The sequence below is a fragment of the Megalobrama amblycephala genome, linkage group LG3 (genome assembly GCF_018812025.1).
Source record: "Megalobrama amblycephala isolate DHTTF-2021 linkage group LG3, ASM1881202v1, whole genome shotgun sequence".
NCBI classification, from domain to species: domain Eukaryota; kingdom Metazoa; phylum Chordata; class Actinopteri; order Cypriniformes; family Xenocyprididae; genus Megalobrama; species Megalobrama amblycephala.
In genome coordinates, this window is record NC_063046.1 from 6,990,878 (window position 1) to 7,010,459 (window position 19,582).

Here is a 19,582-nt window from a genome sequence, read left to right on the forward strand (position 1 = left end):
AAACAGTTTTGAGTAACGCATCACAAATAATGCGAGTTAAGTAATCGGATTACTTTTTTTCAAAAGATATTCCTGAAAATCCATAAAAAAGTCTTGGTGCCTCTGTGACGACGTCAATCACAGCTGTCAATCATGACGTCACACTCCAGTTTTCATAGCATCAGATAACTAAACCCAAAATTATTTCATTTTTATTTAATTTAGTTTAATTATTTCTTTTTCTTTGTATTTTTATATCAATATGGTACAAGGTTATCCTATTCAAATCAATGTGATAAATGAGTTTGCTCCAAAGTAATCTAAAAGTAATCAAAAAACAGATTACACTACCTTAAATGTGTAATGCAATGGATTACGTTACTAACTACAATTTTTCTCATGTAATTTGGAATTAGTAACTGATTACAATTTGTAAGTAATCTACCCAGCTCTGCTAGTAAAACATTACTTTTAAATGTACAACAATATCTGTTACTTTTTCAAATAACTTTGTTTTCACATTTATTGACTGACAGCTCTCCTGTCCCCATGTTGAGAGAAATAAAGTTCAGAGGTGTTGTGTGCACCTGATGGGTATTTTAGCTCTGGACTAAATGTAAGCATACTCATCTCACTTGCACAAAACAGATTCAATATTACTCAAAATGAACGAAAATAGTGAAATTCAAACTCAGGATATTATGCAAACCTGCAATAATTAAATGTTAAACAACACAAATATACTTTGTATTTAATCTCACTTTATTAACCAGTGTCTTTGCTTAACCTTTGAAGAGCCAATTCAACCATATGAATAAGCAAAAATGACTTTAGTTAAACGTCACATGCATTTTTTTTTTGCTGAAGAGTTTTGAAATTTCTTCTCCTGCATCCTATTCTTCTGCGATCCTATAAAAGGTTGTTTCCACCACTGAATAAAAAATAAAAAAAAGGAAATTGCATCTTTTTATCCCATAATTCAGATTTTTTTCCCTCAGAATTACGTGATATAAACTCGCAATTATTCATGGTGGTAAAGTCAGAATTGCGAGTAATAAAGTCAGAATTGCGAGTAATAAAGTCAGAATTGCGAGTTATAAAGTCAGAATTGTAAGTTATAAAGTCAGAATTGCGAGTTATAGTCTGAATTGCAATTTATGAAGTCTGAATTGCCAGTTATAAAGTCAGAATTGCGAGATATAAAGTCAGAATTGCAAGTTATAAAGTCAGAATTGCAAGATATAAAGTTAGAATTGCCAACTATAAAGTCTGAATTGCGAGTTATAAAGTCAGAATTGCGAGATATAGTCTGAATTGAAATTTATGAAGTCTGAATTGCCAGTTATAAAGTCAGAATTGCAATTTATAAAGTCTGAATTGAGTTATAAAGTCAGAATTGCAATTTATAAAGTCAGAATTGCAATTTATAAAGTCAGAATTGAGAGTTATAAAGTCAGAATTGAGAGTTATAAAGTCAGAATTGCAATTTATAAAGTTAGAATTGAGAGTTATAAAGTCAGAATTGCAATTTATAAAGTCAGAATTGAAATTTATAAAGTCTGAATTGAGTTATAAAGTCAGAATTGCAATTTATAAAGTCAGAATTGCAAATTTTTAAAGTCAGAATTGAGAGTTATAAAGTCAGAATTGCAATTTATAAAGTCAGAATTGCGTGATATAAAGTCCGAATTGCGAGATATAAAGTCAAAATTGCAAGCTATAAAGTCAGAATTGCGAGATATAAAGTCAGAATCGCATGATATAAAGTCAGAATTGAGAGTTATAAAGTCAGAATTCAGAGTTATAAAGTTAGAATTGCAAGTTAGTCAGAATTGCAATTTATAAAGTCTGAATTGCAATTTATAAAGTCAGAATTGAGAGTTATAAAGTCAGAATTGCAATTTATAAAGTCAGAATTGTAATTTATAAAGTCAGAATTGAATTCTAAAGTCAGAATTGCAATTTATAGTCAGAATTGCAATTTATAAAGTCAGAATTGAGAGTTATAAAGTCAGAATTGCAATTTATAAAGTCAGAATTGAGAGTTATAAAGTCAGAATTGCAATTTATAAAGTCTGAATTGAATTCTAAAGTCTGAATTGCAATTTATAAAGTCTGAATTGAATTCTAAAGTCAGAATTGCAATTTGTAAAGTCTGAATTGAGTTATGAAGTCAGAATTGTGCATTACAAAGCCAGAATTGCAAGATTTAAACTTACAATTGCGAGTTGCGTCAGAGTTGAGAGAAAAAAAAGTCACAATTATCCTTTATTTTTTGTATTCTGTGGCAGAAACAAGCTTCCATAGCAATCCAGAATGGCAGCATAGATGAAAGGCTTATTCATACTCTTTCGGTATGAAACGGCCTTTACATTTGCCAAAAATTGAACTTTTTTATGTAAAAAAAAAAAAAAAAAAAAAAAAAAAAAAAAAAATCAAGCAAGCCCAGTCCAGGTGAGAAAAAATAAAGCAAAAGTAACGTTACTTTCCAAAAAATTAAGTAACGCAAGTAGTTACTTTTTTTTTTAGGGAGTAATGCAATATTGTAATGCATTACTTTTATAAATAACTTTCTAACACCGACTGTAAATAATCAATGTAATGCACGACACGTAATTATAAAAGTGGTTTATTCTTTGATTCAGACTGTGAAAAAAAAAATGAGGTGGGTGACTAAAACAAATCAAAGAAATTGAAACTACAGCTGATTTGACTGTAGTCAACCATTAGTAACCTGTGCATCAAAGTACTCTGGTAACACCTGTTAGAGAAACGCTTCTTCAGTCCCATTAAGACGCTGCGCCTTTGAGGCTCATGTATCAAAGCTCCTGCTTGCTTTTATTTGCTCGGTTGGCTGCTTTCTTGTCTCCTTTCTTCTTGCTCTCATTTTGCTCATTCCCTTTGGCATCTTTCTTGGCAGCTTTCCCAGGGTACACCTGTCCTTCCACGGTCACATCCTCACAGCGGTCCTGAGAGACCAGGAAGTCTTTAATCTCCCATGCGTAGCTCCCGTCACGCAGCATGAAGATGACACGGTTGGATCCCACCACAAATCTGATGAGATTAATACAAACAGTAACTTCAGTGATTGGTGACAGAGCATTTCAAGAGAAAGAGACAGCTAGTTAAGAGAGCTTTAAAACAAAGGCTCAGATTCAAATCTACTAAATGCATCTTTCATAAATACTTCATTTGTTTCTACCATCACAACTTCTGTACCTGAATACTACTGTTAGACATTATTTGTAACTTTGTTATATTGTATTTATCTATGCTTGGAATTTGTGTATTTGTTCTTATTTATTACTGACTGTTCATTTGTCTTTAATAATGTTTCATTATTAAAAGCTAGATTTTTGCTGTGGTATCGAAGTACTTAAAGTGGGCTTTAAGAAATAAATGAAAAGCAAAGTTACTTTAACCCCCACCACCCCAATTTTGAGTTTAGTGATCCGTTGCACCACTACTTCCCACAAATATGGGCTCTTTAAAGGGGACATATCATGAAAATCTGCCTTTTTCAGTGTTTAAGTGCTATAATCGGATCCCCGGTGCATCGACCAACCGAGAAAACATGAAAAAGAACAACCCAGTAACTTTATTTTTGTTAGCCTTCCTCTGCCAGCATGTGAAAAAACGAGCCACTCAGATTTCGCTACCCTTGCGACGTAGGAAGGGATCTTATTATAATATTACCACCCCTTAATCTGCATGAAAGCATGCACTGGCTGCACAGACAAGCACTGAACACTATTTAGAGTCTCGATAGCTTGCAAGTTGACGCTAACAAGCTCAATTGCTTAAAAAAAAAAAAAAAAAAACATTTCTGTCTGAGTGATATTTTGAAAAAAATATTAGACCATTCACAGCATTAGCAATCATACACGTTATCCTGCTTGGCAAACAGGTACACTATGTATAGTGGGCGTCCATACAGGTTTTGAACAAAAGATGAACATGACGGCACATGCTAGTGGATGAGTTGAATCAACTCCACAGCAACTACATAAATTTATCCACTAACCGTTCAGAAACGTCCAGTTTCATTCTAAAAGTTGTAACTTCTTCCTGAGTCTCTCCATCAGTGTCGACTCCGGTTTGAACAATGTAAGGCTGAACACCGTTACTGACAATCCTCATTTTGGCTGCGTGAGATTCTCCAGCTTTGTTGTTGTTGAGCTGTTAAAGCTCCGCCCTCTTCTGAAAAGGGGGCCGGGAGCAGCAGCTCATTTGCATTTAAAGGGACACACACAAAAACAGTGTGTTTTTGCTCACACCCAAATAGGGCAAATTTTCATTTTGCATTCAGGAGTGGACGAGCGTTATGCAAGCGAATCTCTGCTAAACATCACAGACTTCAGTGAACGAGCGCACCAAACAGACGGTGCGCATTAGAATAGGAACACCATAATAGAGCGCAACAGTAAAAACTCCATTCATTTTTTCCTTCATAGGGAAATTGATTTTTAACGATAACTTATAAACCTTTAAAGATAGTCCTACTATGAGCTACGAGGTTGTTAATCGATAGCATTTGCTTCTGTTGAAGCCGTCAGCCCATGTTATTTCAGCTTTTTTTTAAATAATCAAGTTTAATAGTGGAATTCCTGGTGAAAAACTACATTACCCCTGACGCTGTACAGAAAATTCCACCAATCAGAGACTCGAAACAAGCAACATGCAGCAAAATATCTCTTTAGCCTGCGAATGACATAATCAAGTCGGTCTCTCTAAACTCTCAAAATATTTCAGTATTTCAATGAATATGCATATTTTGCAATAAACTTAAAATATATTGTCTATATATTCAACATTTTTTAATGCATAGCTTAATATTTCTCCATCAATTATGCTGTTCGCAATGCTTCATGGGATTGTAGTTCTTTCCCTCACTAAAGACACTAAGTACAAGTCTTATACCTTTGTATTTTTGTCAGATTTCCTAATACATTTTTGCTTTAACTCTTATGCGGTCTTTGTTTGGGAAGTACACTCAGGGTCGTTGGGGTCTCCACAGACCCCAGGCAACAAAATGTAATTTTGTAACAAAATAATTGTTTTTTTTGTTTTTTTAAACAAATGTAATTTTACTCTGTTTATTAATGTTTTTACTTGACATTTGTGCAGTTTTTGGAGGATTTATCATATTTTTTACATTCATATAAATAAATTAAACAATATTTTTTTAAAAAGGTTTTTATACAAAAACAGCTTTTTATTTAAAATTCATAAAGAGAGTTAGACCCACATTTCTAAATTTCATTCATGGAGATAGCATGGATAATTCAACATGGTTTAGTGTAAGATTTTTGCACATCTTTTGGAAAATGCCATTTTAAAAGTAAAAAAAAAACCCTATCATTTTTACTAGTAAATGGCTGCAGAGCTCCACTATTTGCTCTGTGCTATTTGACTGACTGAGAGACATCTTTTCACAAGTATTGTTCAGTTGGATTCATGTCTAAATATTATGAAATCATTTGAACATAGAAATTATTTGAGCAAACGTCGTTTGGGGTCTAAAAAGACCCCAAAGACCCTATAAGGGTTAAATAAGAGTTTGTATTGTTATGATTCCCCTCGTAGTGTCATGGCTTTAACAAAGAATCCCTATGGGAGAAATGAAGGGAAAAAAGTTGCACTCTATTCTGACTAAAATATACATTTTGCTAAAATATTTGTTGTTGGACATTATATGTGCCACATGTAGAATTTTAGACCTGTAAGTGCGTTTTTATGACAGCAGTAACTGTAAAGTGACTATTAAATGTGTGTTCCTCTTACCAGTCAACATTTAGTCTGTGCTTATGTTTTTATTTATTTTCATTTTTAATTTAGCATTGATTGTAATGTTGTTAGAATGTAATGTGATTTATACCCTTTTTTTGCACATAATATATAGCATAAGTCTCATTCACTATATTTGTTTTCATAGCCTTCAATATGAACAAATATGATTTTTTTTTTTACCATATTGCCAAGGCCTAGTCGTTACCTCTGAACATCATAGTTGGCATTGAAGAGGCTGCCCTGCCACAGGCTGGTGATCTCTTCTGTCTCCTTCTCTGTCGGGTTTCCTGACACAGAGGCAAACACCATCAAGGTCTTTCCCTTCTTGGACATCTTCAAGAGCTCCTCTGGTTTGGACGCATCTATTTTCGAGAAGTCGATGGGTGGAGGAGACCTTTTGTGCTCTGGTAAATCGCCCTCCTCGATGTCATCATCTTTCTGTCATAAACGAAAAGACGTCAATAAGAAACACTGAAGAAATAAAATGCCAAAATGTAAGTTACCTGCAGTTAGGGCTGGGCGATAAAAATGACATATTTCAGCTTATTGAATCTAATCGCACAGCGCTGCTGTCAGACATCAACAAGAACGGAAAATGTGATAACGATATCAGAGTGACATTTTATTTAAGTATTCAGTATTTTATATTTATACTTTAAACATTATAAATCTCATATTAATCATTTTAAAACTTGACATTATATTGTTAAACTCTAAATATTTCATAGGCTTACTTATAATATCAAATATTTTCAAACTTTAATGCATCGTTCAGTTTAGATTCAGAATGAAAATATATGCAAATAATATTTCAATAGCTTTACATCTTTGTATATTTAATACTCACTAATTTCTGTGAACCATGTTCTTTCAAAGGTAACCTTTAACTCAAGGAGTGTCTCTATAAAATGTGTGAATAAACTGTTAGCATGTTAGTTTACAACATGACATTTACTGTTACAGGGTCATTGACGTGACAAGTCATTTGTTTGTCCAAAGGCCTTGATAATAATAAAATGGTATGCCATCCAAAGTATGTAAAGTAGTACAACTAGATCTCTTTTATTGAATCCAAAAGGTTTTAATTATATTTTGCTACATATAAAGGTATTTTAAAGATTCTGAAGTGTCAAAAGGTCATTCGGTTTAACCGTCCAAAGGCCAATACAGCCATTTCATTTGTGATTACAACATCTTAAAATGTAATAAATGTATATATTTATTATTCTGGCATGATTTTATAACATCATATATCAACACAATGCAAAATTATATTAAAATTATGTGTAGAAGTCGTTGCTGTGTTATGAGAAAGAATGTCCGGAAAAATGAATTTCATTGATGTCATTCGGAGTAACCAATATAAAGGGATCATTTTGGATCAAGTAATACGGTCAATATCATGTGATAGGATGTGACATCATCCAGACGCCTCCAAAGGACCACATGGTCGTGAAGCAAAGTAACTAACTCTCTCTTAACTATCTGATAAATTCATGTTTTCACTTCATCATACGCATGTCCCGAAACATCAGGTCATTCGGTACAACCGCTATAAAACATGGAAAATGTTGTAATATTTTAAAAACTAAATATAAAATGCTTGATTGTCCTTTAGTTAGCTAACTAGCTAGATATCAGCCTGTTAGCATTATTTGAAAATATCGTCATTCGGTATAACCAAAAGTTTCATTCAGTAAAACCGAAATTTTGGTTAAACTGAATGACTTTTTTGGTGACAAATTTTGTCCATCTTGTAAAAAAAAACATGACAAAAGCATTGTTAATTGATTATAAAAACCACAATCTCATTGTTAAAGGGATAGTTTACCTAAAAATGAAAATAATGTAATTAATTACTCACCCTCATGTCGTTCCACACCCGTAAGACCTTCGTTAATCTTCGGAATGTAAATTAAGATATTTTTGATGATATCCGATGGCTCAGTGAGGCCTCTATTGACCGCAATGACATTTCCAGTTCATGTGAGTACAGTGGTTCAATATTAATATTATAAAGCGACAAGAATATTTTTGGTGCGCCAAAAAAACAAAATAATGACTTATTTAGTGATGGCCGATTTCAAAACACTGCTTCAGGAAGCTTCGGAGCGTTATGAATCTTTTGTGTCGAATCATGATTCGGATCGCGTGTCAAACTGCTGAAATCATGTGACTTTGGCGCTCCGAACCGCTGATTCGACACACTGATTCATAACGCTCTGAAGCTTCCTGAAGCAGTGTTTTGAAATCGGCCATCAGCACTATATAAGTCGTTATTTTGGTTTTTTTGGCGCACCAAAAATATTCTCGTCGGTTTATAATATTAATATTGAACCACTGAACTCACATTAACTGATTTAAACATGTTTTTAGTACATTAATGGATCTTGAGAGAGGAAATGTCATTGCTGTCAATGCAGGTCTCACTGAGCCATCAGATTTCAACAAAAATATCTCAATTTGTGTTCTGAAGATTAACGAAGGTCTTACGGGTGTGGAACGACATGAGTAATTAATGACATTATTTTCATTTTTGGGTGAACTAACCCTTTAACACTTAATAAAATTTGAAAATTAATTATAACTCCATTATGTTTTTTGTTTTTTTACACTTTTAAAACCTTATTCATCAATGACCCTACTACAAATGTAGTCGTACAATGACAAAAGTGTTGAGGAGAACGGGACGGTAGTAAAACTTGTGTGAATTTTGCGATATCACATAAAAAAACGCTGGATGGAAATGCCTAGATGGACATATGTGCTCAACTGAGGCAGACAATGTTATATCTGATAAGAAGACGTGCATAAACTATGATGAAAACGCATAAATAAAACATAAATCCCTCAATGCGCGACAACTCACGTGACTTTGCCTTACTAGAGAATGTGATTGATAACTGACTCACTGGAATCATTTTATGTAACGTTTTTAATGAACCGTTACTGTTACTTTTATGTAACGTTTTTAATGAATCGTTACGTTACAATTATCCCCAAACAGCCATAACATAGCTAACTGATTTAGCATGTGGGCTTGAAGTTAGCATGAATGCAAAACATGAATTTAAACTAGTGAAATAGCTAACTTTAGATTAACTAGATCACATGATTGTATCTGTCATACAAAAAAAAAAAGTTTGTTGACCATAAAATCTAGTTTTACTCACAGTCACATCAAAACAACTAAACTGCAACACTTTCCCGAAAGCTAGTTTGAACGAGCTCCCATACTGATTCACTATGGTTTTGCAGCAGAAACTATGGTATTTTGGCGGTTACCATGGTATTTCATCGTGAGAGGCACATGACTGAGTGATTGCGGATGAGTTCGTTCATACCTCCCACTCCTCCAGCAGTCTGGCCATATCCGCGTCATTATAATCCCTTATGTCTTTCTTCTTCTTCGGTTTCGGTTCTGTACAATGAACCGATATGAATAATACGACAAAAAGCAATACTGATACAGTCCTGCTGCTGACGGGCGACGCCATCTTTAAACTTGTAGCTCGCTGATTGGGTGAAATCTTTCTGCTCGTCATAGGCTAAGGGAAGAGGGCGTGTTTACCTGATCACGTGGCCTATTGATGCTGGTACCTTGCAGAAGAACACAAAATACAATCATATAAATTACATAATTAAGTAACAAAGTGTAAAAGCTGTATGGGGACCAAACAAGTTAATAGCCTAAGTGTAGGCTACATGGTAAATAATAAGATAAAATAAAATAAACTTTTATGTACATTTGAAAAGCTTTTGTGGTTTTTAATTTCATTTCAGAGTTTTCCATCTCTAAAAGAGTTTCGATGTCTTATTAGATTTACATTACACTTTTAAAAGCTGTTTTATTTTATCTACAATGAATTAATACTTAGGAAAATAAATACTGACATGCGGATCAGCCTTATTACAAGACTTCACTGCTTCACTGATTATTCTGAAGAAAAGATTATTAATAAAAACCTGAAGCAAGGCTGAATACCCACAGTATTTATTTGATATTTTCATACTTGTGCTGCCAAATCATGTATACACACACATATATATATATATATATATATATATATATATATATATATATATATATATATATATATATATGAATTTAACCATGAAAATGACTCATATGTTTATTATTATTATATTTTTATTTTAAGAAGAAACCAAACCAATGTACAGTTGACATTTGAGGCGTAATGTGATAGAAAAGCAATAAAAAAAATGTGTTTTCTACTTGTTTTTTATATATATATATATATATATATATATATATATATATATATAAAATATAGCTTTATACCATTATTTGAAGCAACTGCATGCCATTCAAAACATCATTCAATACAAATTGTGATAATCGTAATAATCGCAATTACAATTTCAAGGGAATGATCGACAATTATGATTTTTGTCATAATTGTGCATATACATGTGTATATGTATATATTTACAAACTTTTATGTTAGATGCAATTAATCATGATTAATCGATTTGACAGCACTACTTTTATATATATATATATACACACACACACACACACACACATTATGTAACATTATGTATATATGCATATGCATAATGCGTGTATATATTTATATATATATATATATATATATATATATATACATACACATACATGTACATATATATATATATATATATATATACATACATATACATACATACATACATACATTATATATTTACAAACTTTTATGTTAGAGGCGATTAATCGCAATTAATCGATTTGACAGCACTATTTTATACCTGGCTGTTCTAATTTAATTTAATTTTCTCTTTTATTTTTATATGCATTATTATATGATGTTCAATATTTTCATTTGAACGAAAGTGCATGTTAATGTTAAAGTTTATTCAATAACAACAACAAAAAAAAGAAGAAGAAACAAGAAAGAAGACTGTTACAACTAAACTCCCTTGTTATGAACTGAAGAGGTAACAAAATAATTCATATTTCAGGCTTTTTCAGCTCTTCACGGGTCTCTGCAATGCTTGTCACGGGACTCATAAGAAGTGTGCGGCTCATTCAACAGAATCGGAACTGTTTCCTCTCAGGACACCCCACCCAATGGCACAGTGCCCCGTGCAGCTGTACAGCTGACATTCACAGCCTCAGCCCCCAGATCAGACCTAACACACTTCACACAAATGCTATGTGTTATCCAGTAGCAAATCTTGGAATTTAATAAGGAATCAGACCAAACAAGGTCTGCATCAGGGATCCGCACTGAATATGAAGAACATCTGTTGTTTGAAACTGAGTAGAGCAAAACACTGTTGTGGAATGTCAAGGGTTAAAGATAAGCCTGTATGTTATTATGTGAATGCATAGTATGCTTGTAAGTCCCCATAATGCAATATTTAGATGATCATATATGACCCATAGTTCTTTAACTTGACGAAAGCCCTTCCCGTGTCCAAAGAGGAGGGTTTTCAGTGCAGCAGCCCCACCCTGTAGTTTCTCATTGGCTCCTTCACACTCCCGACGTCTCTTTTTGCCTAATGAAAAGTGCTCTGCTGCATTTACGTCATAGTTTTTCAGCGGCGAATCCGATTTCCCTTCCCAAGATGAATCAGCTGTTTTGAGGTCACTCTGGTATTTTTATGAGCGCGGTAGGGTGGTTTTTTGTTTAGTATTATTTCCCACGTGAAAAAAATTACTATAGTGTTTTTGAACCATACTATAGTAAAGTGTAGTATACTGTATATATTATACTAATTACAACACTTTGTTAATAAATGCTTCAGCATACTTTTTTATTAACTATAGCCTAGTGAACTGATCAACTGTAAAAATACTATAGTATTTTATAGTAAATACTATAGTGTTTTTGAACCATACTATAGTAAAGTACTTGAATTAATTTATTGTGATAATTCTATAGTTGCTGTGGTAATATAACAACTATAATAATATAAACAAATTACCCAATACTGTACTAAGTTTTCTACAACTTTAGGGTATATTATACTACAATATACACTACAGTTTACTGTAGTAAAAACTAAAGTATACTACAGTATTTATTACAGTTTATCAGTTCACTATAGTTAATACTACAGTATGCTGAAGCATTTATTAACAAAGTGTTGTAAATACAGTATATACTACAATTTACTATAATATGGTTCAAAAACACTATAGTATTTACTATTTTTTCACCTGTAGTATACAATTTTTTTACTACAGTAAACTGTAGTATTGTATAATATACCCTATAGTTGTAGAAAACTTAGTACAGTATTGGGTAAAGTAATTTGTTTATATGATAATTGATATATTATTAATTGTTATAATTAAAGATTATAACTTTTTTTAGTGAAAAAAAAAACATTTGTTTTTAATGCCTAAAGATAAATACATAAATAAACGATAATAATAAATAGATAAATACACATCAATATAAATAAATGGAGCAAAATACTTTAATATACTTTAAACAGCTCAAAAATGTGACGGCAAATCAATTCAAGGAAATCAAAACAATAAACGCTGGAGTTCGGAAGACCGATGATTAATATTCAAAAGCATAATAATAGAACCGGCGTTTCCGCTAAACTAAAAAATAATTCTCTCTATGCCGCTCTGAAAGCGAACATTGTGAAAGTAGTAAATACCCCACACGCGAGAGACCTGTTGGATTTACAACAGCAGAAACGAGAAAACCCAACCAAACAAAAAGGATAACAGAAGGAACTTCTCTGGAACTTGTCTTTGGGTGTAACTTTTGCCCTCAGACCGGTAGTTGAGTCTCACATCGGGGCCTCGGGAAACGATGACTGGTGAGGAATGAACACGACTTCTCGCGCGACTGACGTTACCTCAGAAAAATAAGCGTATCGGTTGAGCGGTTGCTGAATTAAAAGGAGGAGTTTCGACTCTATGACCAGGAATAATGCTTGTGGAGTGTATAAAAGTGTCGGAGTTTGAGGGAAGCTAACAGGCTATTCAGCCACACCCTCCCGCCGCTTCCTGATACGCAAGATGTAGCGGGAGACTACAACCGACGCGCGAGAGTCTCAATCGCGAACTAAGTTCGTTAAAACCGCATTAAAACATTACGTTAAAACGATGGCAAGCAAAAGCGAAACTATCTGCCACTGGACTACCGTTGCTTTTCTGCTGGAGAGGGCGTATGGACAATAGATATGCATAAGGAACTGAGTTTTCCCACAGAACTTGGATTGTGTATGAAAAAGAAACGGCTGAAAGTCGTTCGGGAACGTTTTATGAGTTTTCGAGGTGTCGTGGGATGATGGTGCAGTGGCGGCGGGGCGCGCGCGCGTCTCGCGCTTCGGACGGAGGGTCAGCAAGACGGTCATTACATCATCATCATCATCAGCATCATCATCGTGTATTTAAATGCATTTAATTTGCATGACACGAACCTGAAATGACAGATTTTGGAAGTCAACCTGCACTTTGCCTTCATCTGGGCATCTTCATGGCACTGCAGTAAAGATTTTTTATTTTTTGGTTTGTTGGAGCAACAACCTGTGAAACTGATCAGACTGTAGCCTACCTTAACAGAGGTAGTTGTGAATTGCATTTTGATTTTTTTCTCTTCGTTATGCACACCTAAAATCTGATTATTTAAACATTGGGCAATTCAGAGTGTTTCAATTGAAGGGATATTTAATTATAGCTCTCATCAGCTTATTTCGCCCGCATTTTATATTATTATAAGAATATTTTTCTAAAATACTTCTCGCAAGCGCATTGAGTGATCATTTTGAGTTATCCTGTGTGTGTTTTTCTTCTGAAGGACATTATAGACTCTTTGGCCAGTTTTCACTCTCCTTGAGAAGGTGTGGAAATCTTTTTTTTTTTTACTGAAGAAAATGACATAAATCACAGAACGTGTGTCGCGATCTTTATTTTGAACATTAGAGCGACCACACTACTATGGCTAGTAGTGGCTCTGGAAAATCAGATAGCGAGGTTTCTACCAGCATCCTTAGCGGCAGCTTGCAACAAAGGAAAAGACTTTCATCCATCTGTGACGCATGCAAGAGCAAAATGCAGCTGGTGGCGGACCTGCTCCTGCTGTCCAGCGAGACCAGGCCGGTGGTGAACTCCGACGGCGTGGCCATCGCGGAGACGTTCGAGAAGTGTCGCGACACCTTGATCGCGCGGACTAAGGAGTTGTCTATTATTGTTCATGACATTCAGAGCCAGCTCAACATGGGGAAGTTTGTGGAGGTGGGGGACCGACTGGTGGAGATGGGGGACCTGGTGGTCTCGCTGACCGAGTATTCGGCGCACGCCGCGTACTTGGCGGCCGTGGAGATCCCGGGCTCGCAGGCCGCCGTTCCCGGCCTGGTGGACCGCTACAAAGTCACCCGCTGCCGGCACGAAGTGGAGCAGACGTGCAACATCCTCCGCCTGACGGCTCTGGCCGACCTGACGCCGCAGCTCCTTCTGGAGGTGTCGCAGAACATCCTGAAGAACCTCACCACGCTCACGGACGCCTCCTCTCTGGCCAGTGATAAATCCAAGGACAAGTTCGCCAAGGAGCAGTTCAAAGCTAGCGTCAAATGCATGAGCACGAGCGCCACGGCTCTGCTGGCGTGCGTGCGCGAGCTAAAGTCCTGCCCCAGCGAGCTGACGCGCAACCGTTGCGTCCTCTTCAGCGGCCCGCTCGTGCAGGCCGTGCACGCCTTGGTGGGTTTCGCAACAGAGCCGCAGTTCCTCGGCAAAGCCGCCACCATCACCCCCGAGGGCAAGGGGGTGCAGACGGCTGTTCTGGGCGGCGCCATGAGCGTGGTGTCGGCCTGCGTGCTCCTGACCCAGGGCCTCAGGGATATCTCCCAGCATCCCGAGAGCAGCTCGCAGATGCCCGTCTACCGGGAGCGGCTGCGCAACTCCGCGTGCGCCGTCTCGGACGGATGCACACTCCTGTCTCAGGCACTAAGGGAACGATCCTCACCTAGAACTTTACCGCCAGTTAACTCTCATTCTGTGAATTAAAACTCCTCCCCGGCACGTTATTTTTGAAGTACCAAAGAATCTAATCAGGTTTAACCCTGCATAGTATGCCTTAGGGCTGGGCGATACAATGAATATTTGCAATATTATCTTTTAACCCCTGAAACCTGAAGTTCACCGCCGGCAGGACACACCACCCCGCGAAAAAAGTTTAAGATTCCTGAGTAATCCCTTTAAAACTGAGTGTTTAACCCTGCATAGTATGAGTTAGGGCTGGGCGATACAATTAATATTTGCAATATTATCTTTTAACCCCTTAAGCCCCAAGCGCACCACCGGCAGGACACACCACCCCGTGAAAAAAACGAACGATTCCTGAGTAATCCCTTTAAAACTGAATGTTTAATCCTGCATAGTATGAATTAGGGCTGAGCGATACAATTAATATTTGCAATATTATCTTTTAACCCCTTAAGCCCCAAGTGCATCGCCGGCAGGACACACCAAAAAATTCTATTCCATTCCATCTAAAACTGAGTGTTTAACCCTGCATAGTATGGGGTTAAAACATTGAATATTTGAAACTCAGCTTTTAAATGAACTCTTAACAAGTGGCAAGTAATCCCTCTAAAATGGAGTATTTAACCCTGCATAGTATGCCTTAGGGCTAGGCGATACATTGAATATTGACAATATAATCTCTTAACCCCTGAAACCTGAAGTGTACCGCTGACAGGACACACCTCCCCGCAAAAAAAAAAAAAAAAAAAAAAAATGAACGATTCCTGAGTAATCCCTTTTAAGCTGAGTGTTTAACCCTGCATAGTATGAGTTAGGGCTGCAATGAATATTTGCAATATTATTTTTTAACCCCTTAAGCCCCAAGTGCACTGCCGGCAATTAACAATTAACAATTGTTGAGTAATCCATCTAAAACGGAGTGTTTAACCCTGCATAGTATGGGGTTAAAACATTGAATGTTTGCAATATTTTAACCCCTTAACCCAAACTGTACCACCGGCAGGACACACCTCCCCGCAAAAACAACATCATCAAACTACTAAGTAACCACTAAACATAATAACACAAAATAGGTATCGTTTTAAAGCTTAGAAATTCAGCTTTTAAACGAACTCTTAACAAGTGGCAAGTAATCCCTCTAAAATGGAGTATTTAACCCTGCATTGTATGAGTTAGTGGGGAATCCGCTCAATACTGCTCAAAATGCTAGAGTTTTCATTCAGCACGATCACATATTGTGTACATGCTCTTGAATCCTTTTATTATGACTAAACACGATGCAAATAAGAGGTTCATATAAATAAGATAAGTTAATGAATAAACTAGTGTTGATTTTGTGTTAAACAATATGTATGTATTTTGTGACTAACCATTCTATCCAGATGTCTTTTTCATGGGGGACCAACAATTTTTTTTTTTTTTTTTTTGGGAAAATTTTGAAAAAATATCAAGATTTTGAGCAATATCGCCCAGCCCTAAGATGAGTAAATATAGTGTTTATCCATCTAAATTAACTTTTAATGGCAGTCGGCTTTACTCAAGGTCACATTATTGGTTTTTCTCATACTGGATGTGATTTGTGGGGGGAAAAAAGTAGCTTTTACTAAAAAACTGACAACTTTTCAGCAATGTCTCTGTCGGTTGAGAATATGGCCAAAAGTGGTCGTTATACAACAGAAGCCTTAAAATGAAACTGAAAGTCTTTACCTCAGTGTTGAGCTGAATGGATGTCATTTGAGACCTGTAGAAATCATCAGCATCATGTTGTTCGTATTCCATGTGTGAATTTGTAATGAGTTAAAGCTGCTGTGAGTGTGTGCCATAGGTTTTACACTATTTACAAGACTTACAATTATATTTTAATGTGCTGTTTTTTTCCCTTGCCCACCCCCTCATTTTTTATCATGCATGTACTGGAGTATTTATTTCAAGTAATTAAAAATGTTGTTTCTCATAACTGTTATTGTGTGACATCTCAGTCTAAAGATTAAAATACTTGATTATGAGCAATTGAATGATGCATCCTAGCACTTTAAGTCATTTTTGTGAAAGAAACTAGCATTTAGTGAAGCATTTGATTTGGATTTGGATTGGGTGAAGTTAAACCTAATAATCCTGGTGCCTTTGAAGAGCTGCTTTACGCAGAAGCTACCTTGACTAGTTCCCCATGTCTTCCATTTGTTATCTTAGTCCTCGATAAGCCTCCTGCTACCTTAATCTGAGCGTTTGAAGTCTGGAATGTTTATCTCTGCCGCCGCACATCTTAAGTGTAGCCGTTTATCCCACACATTTCCTGTACACGGAAAACCATTGATTAATGCAAGGCTCACTAGCGCTTTTTAACTCAAGAGGTTTGTCATATTTCAATGTTAAAGTGCATTTATACGGCAACGATGTACTCAAAATGGAAAAGATTTTCCTTTGCGATAACGTTGTCAAAACTATCCCCCTTCATACGGATCCATGAAAACGACTAAAAACACTATTATTCATGCCAGGCCAGTAGTTTGCGATGTCACTTTGTAAAGAAGCTATACACTGAACATGTAACGGGCTACTTTAACACTATTGCCGTGGGTTGTTTTTCATGTCCGCAGGTTGAAGCGACCGCAAATAACATATTTAACCCTTTGGAATATGAATATGAACCCTGCCAAAAACACTGATTTTACTCCCCTGAATGCAATTTTTACTGGGGGACCCCACCGAAACGCAATTGGGCTATAGTTTTGAGCAGCAAATAGGCAGGTTTTATTGTGAAAACCTGGCAACCCATGCACATGATATCACTGTTTACAAAAATTCACATTTTTGTTGTTTGCACAGAGAAGATAATGGTATCGTTTCGAAAATGTACACTTTGAATCTCGTTTTTTTTAAAGTTTGCGCTTTCAGGCCCCCAAAACGCTGCGATCGTGCAAATGAACGGCCAAAACGCATCAAGTTTTCCGTTTTTAGTTGAAAATGGCGTCGTGTAAATGGCCCCTTAATATCTCCGGTATAAGTAATGGAAAATTCTTGAAGCGTCTTTTTGGTTTTTAAAGCCTATCTATAAATAAAACAATCTGCATTAAGGAAAATCTCACTAAACCTGTCGATATTACATTACACCCAAAATCAAAGGGGGAAAAAAAGTATTTTATATTTTTCTTAAAGAATTCTTAGATTTTTATAATGCCTCTATTTTGAATGTTCATCTTCTGTGAATTATACATTATATTTATCACAACAGTTAAAACACATTTTAACCCAAAAAAGTCTATAAAAAAATATATAATTTAAATAGTAAATCAAATATAATTTTATTGAATAATGTAGTATTTATATAGTAGAATATAAGTAATAATATTTCTGAAATGGTAAAAAACACAGTTATCATATTTTTATATTATATTATTTTTTATATTATATTAAATTTCAATAATGAGAATTTAGAATGTCATTTTTTTTTTTTTTTTTTAAACTTATGTCATATACATATTTATTTTATTGGTTTATTTTTCCGGGGTGAAATGTGACCTGGAAACATTTTGCTGCTGTAATTCTGCACTGTAAAAAAATAAATCGTAAAAAAAAAAAAACGGTCAAATGACAATTTTGGCCAAACAAAAACCGTAAAATTCAAGTAAAATATCTTAATTCATATAAAGTACAAAAACAATAATTTTACAGAATTTAAGAAAACAGAAAAAAATACTAAGAACATAAGAAAACAGAAAAAATACTGTATAAATAATACAGTAATTTTTCTGTATAAATGAGAATTACTGTAATTTGTCATTAATGATATAATGCTTAAAATAACAGTCAAGACTAACATAATTTACAGGTATTGTTTGTAATTTTGAATATAATTTAAAATAAGAAAAAACTACTGTAAAAAATTTAAAGTTATTTTCCATTAAAAAAAATAAAAATCAGTGTGCTAATTCGGCAGTGTATTTCACTGTTGTAACAACCAAAGACTCTGGCCTTGTCAAACTTTTCATGCTGAAAAAAAAAAAAAAAAACTGTTGGTGCACAACAGGAAGCCAAATGACCTCTTCTATCAGGAGACATTTCCTTCACAGCACAAAATGTCGGAGAAATAATTTCAACCCAGGTTTCGCCCATTTCCTGCTAAAAGGAAAGAAGTGTAAAGCTCTTCTCTGTCCTATTATGCAAGCGGTTCCCGGCGTGTGCTGTGAGGGTCTGTCTTCTCCCCCAGTATCCTGTTTCAGATTCATTATTATCAGTGTAAACACCTCACCCTCATAAGCAGGGAAACGTATGGATGATGTGGGAGAAAGGGATGTCTGGAATGTTAACATCTAAATTGAAATGTGATTGACGTGTTTAGGGGGCAAAGCAGGGTTTCTCTTAGAAATTGTATATGAAATAGACAAAGTCATGATTACCTATGCAGATAAATACACAATGCACTATAGATGTAAGTGGTGCAAACTCACTGATCACTTAGAAAAGTTATAACTTCTCAACATGGCACGATTTGAACTGTTTTAGAAGCGTCTGCTAAATTAATAAATGTGAAGGTATTATTCATGCCTGTAGCACAAATGTGCACAATCAGCAGCGAAAATGTAATACTTAGGGCTTTGTTCAAATTCACTAATGCAAACTCTCACATCTGGCAAGTTTTGATACTATTTCTGGTGGCATTAACACCTTGTTACTCATTTAAGACCTAACAAGATGCACATGGTGAGAGTAGAATGACACTTAGCTCATAATTTATAGAAAAACCTTATCAGATGGCAGACATTGCTATCTTACATGCTGCCTCAGTTATAAGGGCTAGAACACCGTTTTTCTAGTTCATACACTTTATTTTGTTGCCAT

At 35.3% G+C, this 19,582-nt stretch overlaps 2 protein-coding genes across 2 annotated transcripts; one reads left to right on the forward strand and one right to left on the reverse strand.

Annotated features, from left to right (window-relative positions):
- Window positions 1–2,592: 2,592 nt before the first annotated feature.
- Window positions 2,593–9,302, reverse strand: mesd (mesoderm development LRP chaperone). The gene is made up of 3 exons (XM_048183659.1): window positions 9,114–9,302; window positions 5,975–6,207; window positions 2,593–3,033 (listed from the first exon to the last, which is right to left on the reverse strand). The coding sequence occupies exons 1-3, from the start codon at window positions 9,264–9,266 to the stop codon at window positions 2,799–2,801; spliced, it is 621 nt and encodes a 206-aa protein (XP_048039616.1). The 5' UTR covers window positions 9,267–9,302; the 3' UTR covers window positions 2,593–2,798.
- A 3,050-nt stretch (window positions 9,303–12,352) lies between these two features.
- Window positions 12,353–16,765, forward strand: tlnrd1 (talin rod domain containing 1). The gene has a single exon (XM_048183660.1). It carries the CDS (start codon window positions 13,700–13,702, stop codon window positions 14,762–14,764), a length of 1,065 nt encoding a protein of 354 aa, XP_048039617.1. The 5' UTR covers window positions 12,353–13,699; the 3' UTR covers window positions 14,765–16,765.
- The last annotated feature ends 2,817 nt before the right edge of the window (window positions 16,766–19,582 follow it).